Source organism: Centroberyx gerrardi, chromosome 7 (assembly GCF_048128805.1).
Source record: "Centroberyx gerrardi isolate f3 chromosome 7, fCenGer3.hap1.cur.20231027, whole genome shotgun sequence".
Taxonomy (NCBI): Eukaryota; Metazoa; Chordata; class Actinopteri; order Beryciformes; family Berycidae; genus Centroberyx; species Centroberyx gerrardi.
In genome coordinates, this window is record NC_136003.1 from 24,549,873 (window position 1) to 24,566,348 (window position 16,476).

The 16,476-nt window shown below is 44.1% G+C and overlaps 2 protein-coding genes across 2 annotated transcripts; one reads left to right on the forward strand and one right to left on the reverse strand.

Annotated features, from left to right (window-relative positions):
* Nucleotides 1–31: 31 nt before the first annotated feature.
* On the reverse strand, nt 32–6,530 carry LOC139919936 (peptidyl-prolyl cis-trans isomerase FKBP10). The gene is made up of 10 exons (XM_071909824.2): nt 6,263–6,530; nt 4,098–4,243; nt 3,261–3,450; nt 3,003–3,148; nt 2,251–2,440; nt 2,008–2,153; nt 1,628–1,817; nt 973–1,115; nt 723–886; nt 32–590 (listed from the first exon to the last, which is right to left on the reverse strand). The coding sequence occupies exons 1-10, from the start codon at nt 6,466–6,468 to the stop codon at nt 402–404; spliced, it is 1,710 nt and encodes a 569-aa protein (XP_071765925.2). The 5' UTR covers nt 6,469–6,530; the 3' UTR covers nt 32–401.
* A 2,695-nt stretch (nt 6,531–9,225) lies between these two features.
* p3h4 (prolyl 3-hydroxylase family member 4 (inactive)) lies at nt 9,226–15,398 on the forward strand. The gene is made up of 7 exons (XM_071909834.2): nt 9,226–9,762; nt 12,267–12,416; nt 12,515–12,686; nt 12,808–12,936; nt 13,049–13,194; nt 13,743–13,826; nt 14,748–15,398. Exons 1-7 carry the CDS (start codon nt 9,322–9,324, stop codon nt 14,895–14,897), a joined length of 1,272 nt encoding a protein of 423 aa, XP_071765935.1. The 5' UTR covers nt 9,226–9,321; the 3' UTR covers nt 14,898–15,398.
* The last annotated feature ends 1,078 nt before the right edge of the window (nt 15,399–16,476 follow it).

A 16,476-nucleotide genomic window follows, 5' to 3' on the forward strand; every position in this document is an offset into this window, starting at 1 on the left:
TACAGAACACATTTTCTCTACTGACCATTTCTATTTCACATTTTCAAAAACCTGTTTTTAGAGTGTAGCACATACTGACAACCCTTAAATACTGACTGCATAAATGTTTTCTTGTTCTGTCGATGTTGCTCAGCCACTTTGGACTATGTTTTCACTGACTGATTTTTACTGCAATAGTTGTGAGATTGTTTGCATGTTTTAACAGAATGTAGCAAAATAAACTGTCTGATTCTCCTAAACAAAGGCACAACACACTGAGGCCGTCCAACTGGATCTTACTTCAGTATCTGAAATATTTTCCAAACCTCAAATTAGTTGCACAACAGTTACTAACATGGCAGCATAACCACAGCCACTGAGAGCCTGTGCTCCCCTGCCCCCCTCTCGAACACGCGCCTCCTTCACAGCTCGTCTCGTCTGGCGCTGTCTGAGTCCTCGTCCTCCTTCAGTTTCAGTTCATCCGGTACAATCTTCCCGTCCTTATTGCGGTCCTGGTTGTTGAACATGTCCTTAATGATGCCGTCAGCGTCTATCCCCGGCCGAAGACGACCTTTGCCCTCTTTCACCTGGAGCATGATGAAGGCTGAAAACTGGAGACGGAGTAGCGCTGTTAAATAGCGTTGCCACTGCCAAAGCCATTGCTTTGATCGATGCATTTAGCAGGCAAAAGTAGGTTTGGCTAGACGTTCCTAGACTTGGACCGACATGGCTTGTGGGCTTACCTCCTCCAGTGGGACCTCTTTGTCTCCATTGAGGTCCATGGCAAGGAAGAGGGGATCTGGGCCGTCTCCCAGCCACACAAACATGTAGCCGTCGGGCACGCCCTTCTTCAGGTCCAGCAGCTCCAGCTCGAAGAACAGCACGGCGCTGCTGGGGACGCCTCTGGCTGCAGACAGCGGGCGAGAGGAGAGCGTGAGGAAAGGGAAAAAGGAGAGATAGAAGAGTGTGCAGAGAGCAGATCTGTTGACTGACCTCCATCTTCTCCGTGGCCCCAGTGGGGCGGAACGATCACCTCCCTCTTCTCGCCCACACACATGCCCTGCAACCCTTTGTCCAGACCCGGGATCACCTTGTTCGCCCCGAGCGTCGTGATGGGAGCCGAGTCGTAATGGTCCCTGGAAAGAGGCAGAGATAGGCTGTTACCATTAAATGAAAAACTACTATAATATTCCGATAATCTTTCTAAAGGAATTTACAGAGTGTGTATTAAATGGTGAGTTTGCAGTAATTTTACCATACTTTATGATAGTTTTATCTCCTATGGTTTCACTATAGCATATTAGATATAGCTTATAGTTTGTTGTACTATTTGTGTAGCGACTCCTAAATTTGAATATAGGATTACATATTTCTTTTTCGTAAGGAAAATAAGCAAACCACAGCAAGCTCTGTAATATTATACTAGGTTGCCGGGGTTATAGTATACTTTACTATCGCATTGATCAGAACTTTTCCATATATGAAAACCTCAAGTCATGCATGTATAACTATCACAGATTATGGTATTGGTGTTGTGGCTGCAGTTCCAGGCCTACTGAAATCTGTCAGACAATGAACCAGCAGAGGTTACATGCACGGAGCGGGAGGAGGATGCAGTGTGGCAGTGTGAGGAGCAGGGGGCGCTCACGAGGAGTACAGCAGGGTGCCGTCCATCAAGGAACAATTATAACGATACTGGATCATATCGTCGGCTTCGCTGGACACGCTGCATTCCTGAGGCTTGTGGGTAACCTTGATGTCGACCGAATCGTTGGGGTTGTGGAAGTCGATGACGTGGATGTCGAAGACCAGCACAGCAGAGCTGGGAATGAGGTCTCCTGCAGCGGGAGAGAAAACACTAATTTAACCAGAGGCTGAGATAGAGTTACTCCCACAAACAAGCCTAAGAGCTTTATTTTTCCTTTCCAAACGTCTTCTGAATCCAGTCTTTACATAATCAACTCACGCATGTGTTATATTGAGTCTTGCTTCGCTCGTAAACTCCCTAAAGCCACGCTTCAGACTCACCAACTCCATTTTCTCCGTATGCCATGTGAGGCGGCACAGTGACCCTCCTCTTCTCTCCCATGCACAGCCCCTGCAGAGCTTTGTCCATCCCTGAGATCACGTATCCCTTGCCAATGTAGGTATTGTAGGTGCTGTTCCTCTGGTAGCTGCCGAGGAAAGAGAGAGAGAGATCAGCAGTCAGTGTTGGATTCAGCTTATACTTGATCCAATTTCTTCTATGCGAGCGGAAAATGGCAGGTGTGCCTGGAGTCGAAGGCCGAGCCGTCCTGGAAGGTGCCGTTGTAGTGGTAGCGGATGTAGTCTCCGATCACCGTCCTGCGGGTGCAGGCCGCCGGCGCCTCCTTCACCTCCACTATCAGGCCGTCTTTAGGGTTGAACAGATCCACCATCAGCACCTCGAACACCAGTGTAGCCTGAGGAGGGATCAGGGTGCCTGTTTGGGTGACAGCCAGTGTTTAGGGAGACTTACACTGTATCTTATACATGATAAGTAACCAGATACAACGATGAGCCACAGCCAGGGTCCAAATTTAACACCCACCAAGCGCCAAATGGCAGTAAAATTTAATTAATCAATAAGTGTCACCGGCCACACTGGCTGGTAACTTTCTGAGATGATAACATTTCAATGCCTTGGTTATATGCAGTCACTGGTCTTTGCCTGCTCTCAAATTTTGTCCCTGCTGACCACCGTACACGCTCTCTGACCATGAGCCAATCAAAGTTAATTGAAGCTTCACGCTACTCCCATGTGGCAATACACAGCAGGTATGAAGCCACTCAAGATGAAATGAAGATGAAGACAAAAAAAAGAACCATTGTAAAGCGAGGAAGCAAGTTTTAAATTAAAACTCCAAACCTGCTCTTGTCTCTTCACTGAATATTTCACACAGTAGCTAATTCTACACATGAAATACCACCGACAACGGGGAAGGTGACATCATTTCGGCTGGCGAGAAACATTCTTGGCAGGCATCTTAAACATGAGTTAGTACCGGAGCCCTTCTCTCCATATGCCAGGAAGGGGGGGACGAAGATGACCCGCCTCTCTCCCACACACATGCCCAGCAGACCCTCGTCCATGCCTTTGATGAGGTCGCCCTGTCCCAGGTAGGTGTCGTACGTCCTGTTCCTAGAGTAACTAAATGAGACATAAATCAAAGCTGTTGAAAAACACAGACAAAACGACAACAGACTCATAATACTTCTATGTCAAAACTGTTGAAATATTTCCAGGGTATAATCTATCTCACCTGGAGTCAAAGGGTTTGCCATTCAGCAGGGTGCCGTTATAGTGGTAGCGGACGAAATCTGATGCCACAGTGGTGCGGTTGCAGCTCGCCGGTTTGATGAGCGTGCGGATCTGGACCTTGTCCTCGCTGTTCCAGATGTCCAGCAGGAGGACGTCAAACACCAACACAGCGTCGGGAGGAATAACGCCGCCTATCAGAGAAACAAACAACGGCAACTAGAATGAACCACGCTTCTGGCTGCCCAGCACTCCAAATGCCAGTTTGGTGACAGCGTCTAGTCTAGTTTTTCTCTCTGTTAAGGCTGCTGTCACTGTCGGGTTCAGGGGGGAGACTGGGCTCTGAACTAACTTCTTTATCACAACATGTCACATATCAAGCTGAAGATCTAGGTGTCATCATCGACTCTGATCTGAGTTTCAAACCGCCTGTTAAGCATGCTACTGACGGCTTCCTGATGACTAAAAATTATCTCTAAAGTTAAGCCTTTCCTCTGCTCACATGATGCTGAGAAATTTGTCCACGTATTTGTTACTAGTAGGCTTGACTATTGCAATGCATTGCTGTCAGGATTGCCCAAGAAAACCATAGGACAGCAAACCTACATTCTTTTTTTAATGTGTATTGTTTTTAGCCTGTGTCTCGTAACTCTTGATGAGTGGTCCTCAACTTTCTTTTTTTTGGGTTATTGTGTTTGTTGCTTTGTTTGACTTGTTTGTTGAGGAGTGATACATTAATAAAATGATATCTATCTATCTTCATGGTAAAGCAGCTTTCTGTTTACACATCTGTTTAACGGTGCTTTTAGCCAGTGCAACCAAGTTTTGATTGATTGATTACCTGTCCCTATGGTCCCGTAGGCCAGGTGTGGGGGGATGGTGATCCTCCTGCGCTCGTTGACACACATGCCCTGAAGCCCCCGGTCCATCCCCGTGATGAGTCTGCCCAGGCCCACCTGGCTGATGAAGGCCAGGCCTCGGTCATGACTGCAGAGAGGCAGTGAGGTAGAGTAGGATGGGGGGCAGGAGGTCATGTTTAGAGACGGTGGAGTCAACCAAACATAGAGATGTGGGTCTATACAATAGGTTCACTGATGAAAAAGAGTGACACTCTTAACATAAAGGGTTCTCTCCAGTGTCATAAAATAGTCCTTGAGGCTCATAACATAACACCATAGAAAGTTTATGGTGCTGTAAAGAAAGCATGAAATGTTCCAGATGAGCAGTAATAAAGGGACTTTATAGGAATCACCCTTATTCTAATTTGCCAGGTTTTTTTTATTATTATAACAAATTAGAGGGTTCTGAGTTATTACAATTATATAACCACAACCCGAACTAAAGAACTTATGAAGAGCCCTCCCCTTTCTGTGTATAGCATCCTAGTCCTATAATAACATTTTAGAAGGATATTATATAAATATCACTGCAAAAATATAACTCCCTATAGGAATATTACAGTGAAACCATAGGAGATGAAAAAAACCCATAAAGTATATATACTCACAATTAAATATCACGGATATACACTCACCGGCCACTTCATTAGGTACACCTGCTCGTTAACACAAATATCTAATCAGCCAATCACGTAGCAGCAACTCAATGCATTTAGGCATTTAGCCATGTAGACATGGTCAAGACGATCTGCTGAAGTTCAAACCAAGCATCAGAATGGGGAAGAAAGGTGATTTAAGTGACTTTGAACGTGGCATGGTTGTTGGTGCCAGACGGGCTGGTTTGAGTAATTCAGAAACTGCTGATCTACTGGGATTTTCACACACAACCATCTCTAGGGTTTACAGAGAATGGTCCGAAAAAGAGAAAACATCCAGTGGCAGCGGCAGTTCTCTGGGCGGAAATGCCTTGTTGATGGCAGAGGTCAGAGGAGAATGGCCAGACTGGTTCGAGCTGATAGAAAGGCAACAGTAACTCAAATAACCACTCGTTACAACCGAGGTATGCAGAAGAGCATCTCTGAACGCACAACACGTCAACGGTTCAGGCTGCTGGTGGTGGTGTAATGGTGTAGGGGATATTTTCTTGGCACACTTTGGGCCCCTTAGCACCAATTGAGCATCGTTTAAACGCCACAGCCTACCTGAGTATTGTTGCTGACCATGTCCATCCCACAGTGCACCCATCTTCTAATGGCTACTTCCAGCAGGATAACGCGCCATGTCACGAAGCTCAAATCATCTCAAACTGGTTTCTTGAACATGACAATGAGTTCACTGTACTCAAATGGCCTCCACAGTCACCAGATCTCAATCCAATAGAGCACCTTTGGGACGTGGTGGAACGGGAGATTCGCATCACGGATGTGCAGCCGACAAATCAGCAGCAACTGCGTGATGCTATCATGTCAATATGGACCAAAATATCCGAGGAATGTTTCCAGCGCCTTGTTGAATCTATGGCACGAAGAATTAAGGCAGTTCTGAAGGCAAAAGGGGGTCCAACCCGGTACTAGCAAGGTGTACCTAATGAAGTGTACAATACGACCCTATTGCAATATGCAAAGTTGTTTATGTTTTCAGGATGAGATAATTACATAAGAGAGCCAATGCGCTCGACACGTCCGCAATGAATAACTCGTGGCTGCAACAACTGGTCTGCAAGCATGAATTCAGCAGGAAAAACCACTAGAAGATCCCTGTAATATTCCTACAGGGACTTAAAGTGTGTCTGTCACTACTATAGTGAGTTTATAGCGACCTTATCGCGCATTCCATCTCCTATGGAATAACTGTAACATTTCTATAATATTCCTGCATGATGATGAAGTTTCGCTATCATACGTGTATAGTAATCCTCTAAAATGTACTATAGGGTTGCTATAGTTCTTAAAGAGAACGGTAAACTGATGGAACTCCCGCGGGAATAGAAAATCTTTTGGCTCATGTTTCAGACATTCTACAAAAATATGTAAATGATATAGTTTGTCTGTGAATGCAGCTGCTCTGTTAACGTTAACTGTAATTGTATTTCGGCGAACAACTTTACCTGGAGTCAAACTTCTTCCCGTCTGTGTGGAAGGTACCGTTAAAGTGATAACGGACAAAATCTTCGGTCTGCACTTCGCGAGGACACACTCTGGGTATGTCGTACCGATCGATAACAACATCCAGTAACGGGCCGGGGTTGCACTTCACAATAACGACATGAAGGCACAGTAAAATCCAAGATATTGTCGACTCCATTTGTAACATGCAACGTAATGACAACTGGAGAAATTAGTGCAACCGGAGGAGAGCAGAGAGATCCACCGCCAGCCAACTGATGTGTTAACGGAAGGCAGAAGGCTCTGTATAAACTTGTTGCGACGGTGGAGCAGCGTCAAGATCGACAGATTAAAATAGTACACCTCCGGTCACAGTTTTCAAAATAAAAGCCTCCTCGGCAAAACTTCATTACAGTGTTCTTTGAATTGTATAAAGAACCAAAAATAAAGACAGTGCTTCAGGAGTAGCCTGCTGTAAATGAAAATACAATTAAATTTTCTTCTGTTGTTCTGTACACCTCAATAGACACTTCACATTTGTGTTGAATTCAAACATCTGTCCAGCTGGCGCCAATTTGGAGGGCCACTGGAGGACTGCTAATAACGGCTAAATGTATATCTACCAGGCTAGGGACTGGAGACATCTGGAAAAATTGTAGATAAAGCGCCAAACGGCTAAACGTGAATGCTCTAATAATATAGATTTTATTCAAATTACTTTGATTCAGTTTCCAAATTACTCCAAAACACTCGGAGTTGTACCTAGTTTGAGAAGAGCCAGCACAGTTACAGTAATCTGAACCAGCAGTTTTGTTGGCTAACTAGCCAGCAAGCTAAGTTAGCAATGCAACTATTGTTAATATTAACATGCAACTTCTAGCCACTACTACTGAGCCACATGAAGTTAGCCACAGGGCAGATTCAACAAAAAAGATCATGCTAGTTGGCTAACCAGATATGGTTAACAAGTTTCCATTATCTAAATACAACATCAGTCAGTATCATTAATTGATCAATTCATAGTCGAATTAGAACAGAAATGAACCATGGGTACTTTTGAGACTGCAGTCCTAGGTTTAGAAATGCAATCAGCTGTAGATACTCACTCAGAAAGCTGTGGGCCTCAAAAATGGCCGCCAGAGGGCGCATTACTGAAAACTCTACGCTTTTATTTGTATGCTTTTATTTTAAAGGACAGATCGGTGTAACTTCCGGTCTTGTTCTGCCTGTCTCTGGCTGCCTTGACGCAGCAGGCAGGTCATGTAGTTGCAGCAGAGCAGGAGCAGGAGGAGGAGGAGGTGGGGAGGGGGAGGAGGAGCGGCCCCGGGCCCCCACCCACCTCTTAATGGAATTCTGCAAACGTGTAATGCCTGGCCTCCTGAGCTCAGGGGGAGCTGGGCCGAAATTATAAAAGGAACCAGCCCATAACCTACATTTATTCTTAAGCGACGTTACAAACATATGGCAAGCCTATAGGCCTACGCTACCAGTACTTTTTTCTATGCCAAATTTTAGAGAATTATTAGACACAGCATTGCTTCTGCGCACATCTGTCTGCCTCAGAAAAAAAGCTCAATCCTGTATCCTCTGGGTCCTAATACCCCAAATCTGGAATATAGTGAGTCACCTAAAATAAAAGACTATAGGAATTAGGCCGGGCCAACAATGATTTGTCAGCCATGCACATGGATCTACTGCTATCCATCCCATGTCTCAGCATGTCGGTTTGTTAGTGTAGCTAGAAGTTTATACCCAAGGGCTATAAATACCAGAGGTCCGGCTTGCATCAGCAAAACGGCCACAGGATTATCTAAAGCAACCTGGTTTAGACCACTGGAGCCCTAAAAAGCAAATCTGTATTTATTTATTTTTAATGAATACTTGAAGTCTGCCCACTACAATTTTAATCATGGAAAGAGGCCATGATCAGGAGTTAGGCACTATTTATAGCAACAATAACATAAATAAACTAATAAATAAATAGTGGTTGCTGAGTGTGTTGGGTGTTATGACCCAGTAAACATGGAGGCAGGATGGATCCTCAGCCTCCTGCTGATGCTCCGCAGAAGTCCAAACTCTGACCGTGATTTCTGCGTCAAGCCAGTCAGTTAGCCAAAGTTATACCGGAAGTGAGGTGTTTCACCTTCAAAGTAAAAGATTAAAATGTGTCACTTTTGGTACCAGACCTCATATTCTATAGTCTTTAGGAACAGAGATCTAGTTTTTAAACGATGAAGACTGATCACGTGAAGAGCTACAAGCTAAAAGGGGCCGAAAAACAGTATGAAGAGCATTAATACCACAGTAGGCTATTTCCACCCAGGCCGCACATGCCTTACATCTCCTCTTGTTTTCATCCTCTCCATAAAAGCATAAGACACTCGCCTCCTTATCTTATCCAGTCTGTTCAGATAAATGTCTACATCTTATTCCATTTGTTAATTTTTCACACCATTAACTGTATGATTACTTGTGGTTTGAATATGGGCCATATTTTTTGAAAGCATGTCAAACTACCAATAAAATGATTCTCAAAATGCCTCTTCACTTTAAGCAGTTTGGTGGCAGCTGGAATTCCTAAGGATAAGACGAGTTGAGCATTGACTCTTTTTGATAAGATGCAACTTGTGGATCAAATAGGAAAAATTTAAAATACCAAATATACCTGAGTGACATAACCCAGAAATATTACTACTCAGTACTGAGTGCTTCCTTATCTTGTCTAGAAACATGTTTTTCTAAGTAGTTGGAAAATGGAAATGGAAACTGGCTAAACAAAGAAACCGGTACAAACTAGAAGTACATTGTATTTTCTCCCTTGAAATTATGTCACTGTGTAAAACTCACCAGAATTTTTAAAAAGCAAATGTTGTTGGTTGAGGCTTTTATTTTGAAAGGTCTGACCAGAAGTCCTAGTTGAATTCCGGCTAACTTGACGCTGCTAGTATAACGCATTAAAGCCTACGTGCGGGCAGACATGTCAATTCCCTGCTGAAAAAGAAGCCTCCCAACCCATTCAAAACAAGAGTAGACACTTCGGGGAACCAGCGAAGGAAAAACAATGCTCCTGAAAAGCTTTTGTTTGTTTTTCCTCCTGCCGGCCCTGCTCGAGGCTCAGTACGAAGAGTACAGCTTTAAAAGTTTCCCCCAGAACGACCTCATGCCGCTGGACTCCGCGTACGGCCATGCCCTGGAGCAGTACGGGGCGCAGAACTGGGCAGACAGCATCAAGTACCTGGAGCTCAGCCTGCGGCTCCACCGGCTGCTGCGGGACAGCGAGGCTTTCTGCAGCCGCAACTGCAGCTCCGTCAGCCGGGACAACGACACTCTGTTCGCCGACAGCAACCTCCGCGTCGTGCGGCATTTCCTCCTCCGGGCGTCGTGCCTGAAAAAGTGCAAGGCGACCTTCCCGGTGTTTAACATCGCCTACCCACGGAGGGATTTACTGGAAGATTTCGACAAGAGGACGCCGTATCGGTACATACAATATGCATACTACCAGGTGAGGCCGAAAGGCTTTGTGTGTGTGTGTGTGTGTGTGTGTGTGTGTGTGTGTGTGTGTGTATGTGTGGTGCCCAAGATTGGATGATATGCCGCTTATGAAAGACGAAATAACGAACAAGAACTATTCTGTAATAACTTTATACAGCCAGAGTCAAAACTAATACCACAGAAAATCCTATAGCAATACTATGGGATGTAAAAATACCATTAGAAAGTCACGATTGAGTGCAACAGACACACTAAGTCCTTATAGTGGGTATAATATGAATATTATAGTGATACCCAATACCATAAAGTACGATAAGGTCACTATAAACTCATGTTTTAGTACCGCAAACACACAATAAGCCCTATAGGAATATTACAGTGATTTTGTGTTGGGATACTTGCCATAGCTCTTACTGGAAGACCATAAAACTGCAAGGGAAGAGGTGTGGAGTCGTGATAACTGTGCGTAATGGGGCGCAATCATTCAGCAATATGAAGTGTCTAGACTCTGCAGTCGGTTCCTCGAGGCAGATTCACTCGGCTTGACTCACCGAGAGACTGATTTTGTCTTAACGAGAAGTAAAGGATAATTTCCCCTCAGCTCTCCTGTCGACAAAGCAGCTCAGCTCAGTTGAGTATGTGCCACGTCTCTTCCAATGTTCCCCCCATCAAACAATCCCCCTATTCTCCTCTGTCCTGTCAGACACAGGGCGATGCAGGGTGAAGAAGTGACTGAATAAATGGAGAATAGATTTGCTTGCTCAGGCGTTAAAAAGTGAGATATTAAAGGGGAATGGCACCCCATTTTAAGAATTCACATGTTATTGCTCTGCCCCAGGACATTTCAGTCAATGCTCGTGAGCTTGCGCCAGTCTTTTCCTAAAGCTAGAAGTCAAGAGAGAGAACCCTTGAATTTGTGAATGGGGTGTAAAATCGTGAGCTGCTCCATATACAGTGAATGGGGCGCTGACGTTGTGGAGCCCATAAGATGCTAAGTTCACCAAAGTGAAGTTTATATTCTAGCTTTGCTAACAGATATGAACCAGAAGTTAAATTTGGGTGCAAGAACTCACGCAAAAATCAAAAAGGTCAGTTTCCCATTCACTGTCTATGGAGCAGTGACATCACAGATTCAAGGGTTAGTTCTCAAGCTTTTGGAAAGAGTGGTGCATGTTCACAAGTATTGACTGAACCATCCTGGGACACAGGAATGACATATGTGAATTCTTAAAATGGGTGGCGTTCCCCCTTTAAATGTGTTTAAATAATTGTATAAAGGGATTTTTTTGGTCATCGCCAAAGTAATTCTCCCTCAGTGTGTAAATGTGATGAAGATTTCCTCAGCATCCATCACCAGGTAATAATAATCTGCAGGTTATTCATGGTCATAGACATTCATTCCCATAGGTGTGATGAAGAGCACAACAGCCATCAGTGACCTCTGACCTCTGTTATGATTTAGAATTTAGGAATATTATGGAGACTCATCAGATCAAAATATAACTAGTCTGCAGGCTTACAATCACAGTGGTTGTGGTTTGCAGGTTTGTCCAGCCTTAAAGCACATTCAGTGATGTAATAAAAAGAGCCAAACCTCATATGAGTTTGATACTACTTTCTGTAATTTGTACTATGAAGTTAGATCATACAGATTTATATCAGCCTAAAAAAGTAGGTAAACTGAGTGTAGGTGGGTTTATTCTCCTCCTCTACATCTCTGAGTGCAGTTCATCCTTTTGTCCATTATATCTGCATTTATCTTCCTCATCTTATTGACATTTCACCTGCCTAGTCCTACATTAGTGTGTAATTTAGAACTGTGGGCCGAACTATAACCACACGCCTGCTATTCACTAGTAGTTTTCTATTCATCGGCTCCACAAGAAAACCCTGTGTTCTGTTAGTGGCTGTTGGAGCCGAGGGGTCAGAGGTCATGTTATCCAAGGAGCAGCAGTTATGATAGGAGTTGCTGTTTTGAAAAGCCCTTTTGTTTCAGTGACAGATGTGATGTTTCATTTTAAATAAGCATTAAAAATACAATAAAATCGAGAAAAACAAAAGATGGGAGTGCTACACTGGGTCAAAACAAATAAACGGTGTGAGTGGAGTTGAGATAAAGGGTAAAAAATCAGGTGCTCTTCAAGGATGGGGAGAAAGATCAATGAATAGGCTAAAAAACACTAAGACTGTCCAGCTGACTGAGAAATCCTTCTGGTAGGCAGTCAAGCAGGGATCCGAGGCACTCTGATTTTGAAGGTAAAAATCCTTTATTACAGCATGGATGATGGATAGACCAACGTGTTTCGACTCAGGAAAGTCTTCGTCAGGGTGACACTAGTGACAACATGGATAGCTGTCCTATTTAAAAAGCTATTTAAAAAGATTTTTAAATAGGACAGATGTCCATGTTCAATCAATCCTATCAAGTTTCTTCTGTCTTCTATCTCAAACACTAAAGCCTGTGACCTCCATTGCAATTCCATTATTATTATCATTATTATCATTTCGCCTCAGCTAAACCACTTGGAGAAGGCTGTGGCAGCGGCCCACACCTTCCTACAGAAGAACCCAGATGATCCCTACTTAACCAAGAACATGAACTACTACAAGACCCTGTTAGATGTGGAGGAATACCTCATCGACCACGAGGAGCAGCCGTACGAGGTTCGTAACTTAGCATTACCGTCCTTCTCCGGCGTACCAATCACACGCACGCCACGCTGTGTTCAAATTGTGCTTTCTGCGATCTTTGTCGCCCCCAGAGTGTGTTCCTGAAGGCGGTGAAGCTCTACAACAACGGGGACTTCAGCAGCAGCGCCCGCAACATGGAGCACGCCATCACAGAGTACGTCAAAATATACGACCTCTGCTTAGCGGGCTGCGAGGGCTCGTACGAGATCACCGAGTTCAAAGACTTCTACCCTACGCTGGCAGGTGAGCAGAGGACGTCCTCCTCTCCTTTCAGGAGCGGTTTCGGGCAAAAGTCGAAGCGGGGAAAAATAACCGGTGTTGGTTTTGCTTCTTTCTCGTTTTCTCTCTCTCCTGCTTCCTTCAGATCTGTACGCTGAGGTGCTGAAGTGTAAGGTGAAATGCGAGGAGGATCTGACGCCCAACGTTGGAGGTTTCTTTGTGGAGAAGTTCGTAGCCACCATGTACCACTACCTCCAGTTTGCCTATTATAAACGTAAGGACTATGACAATGACTGTTATCCTGGAAATGGGCTATCGACAGCATGTTGCACGGCACATTATAACACATTGTCATAACAGGTGTATTATTTTCTGTCCCTTTACAGTGAATGATGTAAAGAACGCCGCTCCGTGTGCGGCCAGTTACATGCTGTTTGACCCCAAGGACCAGGTGATGCAGCAAAACGTAGTGTACTACCACTTCTACCGGGAGCAGTGGGGACTAGAAGAAAGTCACTTCCAGCCTCGGCCTGTGAGTGAAACAACGACCCCGTTACTCTTCTCCGTACCTTCCAGGACTTTGAGGTCCAACCTAATGTGACTCCAATGGTTTCTTTAGTCCGCTAACAAGAACTGAAGTAGGTCAGATTGTTGGGAAGCAGCAGAAAGAGGCAGCAAAGCTCACACCGGCTATACTAAACCAAAGCAGGAAAACTATAGCATAAAGTGGTTTAGCGTGAACGTTAACACAATCTTGGTGGTAATTAGGATCCCATATACTTGTGTGAAGTATATGCTCATGCTTTGCCAGTGTAGCGTTGGCAGCAGTGGCAGTGTGCCAGCTTTGCATGTAATTGGGCAAACCCACAAAGCTCTTTGCCTGCTGAAATGGCCTCAGTTTCAAATGAAGTTGCTGTAAAGACTTGAAGGCTTCCGAAAATCAAAGGCAAAAAGAGCAGTAAACAAAAAGAAAACAAGCCAAATCTGTTGCTTAGCAGACTAGAGTGCCATAAAACAGCGAGACGTAGCTTTGTTCTCGCCTGCCGCCCAGGTCAACAGAAGAGCTGATTTGTTTTTCAGGAGGCGCTGAGGTACTTTAACCAGACGACCAAGCAGAAAGAGATGCTGGAGTTTGCATTGAACTACCTACAAACAGACGACGAGGTAAGGTTCTTATGATGGGGCAAGGCAGAGATGGGGGCAAAATAGAGCGAACATTGGGCAGCAGAAACCCGGGTTCTTCAGTGGACCCGGGTTCAAGCCCTTGTGTCGGCCACCAATTGTTTAAAGGGTCCTTGATCAAGACACTTGATCCTTCTGTAGCTGAGCCTGACCTCTGACCTCCTAAGCAAAAGTAAATATATATTTCCCTACAGAATCAATAAATTATCAAATTATTATTATTACTATTTTTAAGAGAACGACAAATTCTGGGCAGATTGACACGGCTCAACATAAAAAGTTAAATCAGCCGATCCATCTTGGGTTTACAATGTGCGTAACAATTTCAGACATTTTCATTGTTTTTCTTTTAGTTACTGTGAAGGAAAACTAAACCTCACAAAACAAATTTGGGGTAGTGAACATTTAGTCACTCGCTTACTTTGGAGGAGCAGATCCTGAGAGCAGAGTGACTGCCTACATGACTACTGTTGACACTGTGGAAAGGAAAGCGTAAGAAAAAGGCTCAGAGGATGAAAGGGAGAGAAAGGGGGGATGAAGACAGGGGAAAGGAAGAAAGAGAGGGGGGGGGGGGGGGGTTGGCTGTGTTTTCCGCCAGTAGCGTGTGGTATGTGGCTGGGAGGTGTTGGCCACTGAGGCTCTGCCACATGCATTTAACGCAGGTCAGCCCCTCCCAGCTCAACACACTGCCTGGACCTGAGAGGGGGAGGAATGAGAGTGAATTACAGGGTGCTCAAGTGAGAGATTTATAGATGCGAAAAAGGGAAAAAGTGACAGAAGTGCCAGATGCAGTAAAAGTAAGGGAGAAATGCTTGCTTAGGTGTTTTCCAAGTGCCAACTAGGGCTGTGTACCAGACAGATGTGTGTTGCCGTTGACTGTGAGTGTTTTGTGTTCGCTGTTAGGACGTGGTAAGTCCGGAAGAACCGGGCGCCGCTCAGTCAGAGCCTCCTGATGCCGAGTTCGAGGGTGTCGGAGACTACGAGGAGTCCTTCGTGGCCGACTGGTGGCAGGATCCCAAAACCAAGTGGGACACCGGAGAGGTCGCCGACTGACATCCCTCATCTTCCTGACCCCACTTCCTCATCCAGCGCTCTCATGAAAACATACCAAAGAACGTTGGACAGCCTACAGAGACAGACCCTATACAGTATTTGGCAGAAAAAAACACAACACACACACCATTATGCGCTGTGAAAAAAAAGGAGGAATTCATCACTTGATTCATGTTGATCAAGCTCAGATCAACGTATTCTGTCTTGGCTGTCATCAGCCTTTTAAAAACGTTATTTTTATAATCAGTAGCTGGCTTGTATGCCTCTGTTCCATCTTTGACAAAGGTATGTACTTGTTAATGAATTTGTTACAGGTTTTATTTAATGAAAGCAGAAATGCCTCTGTGCCTTGGTATCAGGAATGTGATATGTGCTTTTGTCTTGTACTGAATGACTTGTCAACCACCTATGGTGTTATTGAACTGGGTGGAGAAACATCCAGATCATTTGTCTGTCATCTGCAGATAATTTGTTTATAATTAAAGTAACATATTCTTTTAATATACATTTTTGCTTCCCTCCCTTTAAAATTTCAGGGTAGAAGTGCACAACCAACTTGATCTTAGTACCTCGGCTATACAAGCTATACAATTCAGCGAAACAAAAAGTAGATATTGATGTATGATTCTGTTCTGTCCTTAACTACCGTTTGTCCCATACCCGCTGCAATTTCATGTCAAGACAAATACGATATTTAAAAACTTTGGTTTTCAGACGCAGGACATCTAGCCATCTATTAAAACAGTGAATCACCGATGCAGTAAGGCACTGAGACGTGAGAGTAGGAGGTGTGGTTTCATTTTTTGTATTTTATTTTCCCTTCATTTCAATTCATCTACAGGGCTTGGTTCATTTCTTTCTTTTTGTCTCAATTCAAAAAGATAGTGTCTAAAAATACGGGGGTAAGATGCATCTCTTTTTCTTTGCTTCCCTAAACGTCAAAATGACCATCAAACAGATTGTATTTGATACCAACTCTGTACATATTGTAACAACAATAGTGCATCTGCCATAGTGCAAAGCTCAACAGAATCAAACTGACCTCATACGCACATATCAGACAAGCTGCCTCCTCAACCCCAAACTAAATCTCTTTTAATCTCATTTACAGTGGGGAACCTGGGGATCGTTACAAAGTCTCTGGGCTGAGGTCAACCCAGGGCTCGAGGGCTATCAACAAATGTACAAAAAGTTCATGACATTTCCGTGATAGCTGGAATGATAGAGAAATGGCAGCCAGCTTAGCCATTATGCCACATTGATAGATGAATGGATGGGACAGACTACAGGAGAGATCAAGTCATGTCAAGAGACGGATAGCTATATGTCTGCTGAAACGGATGAAACTCATTATTTAACATAGCTTTTAAATTAATTTCCATACAGTGTATTTAACATTCAGTATATCTTGCACGTATTTACAAATAGGTGTGCATACAGTTGGCTAGTGCTCATTTTATGTAGGTACATGACATTAAAAACCATTTAACTCTTTATTAATGTGCTGCCGTTATGGTGCCATGGCGGCCGAGCACAACAGGTCGTAGAAAGAGATGAAATTCTAGAGGTAAAAACCTGT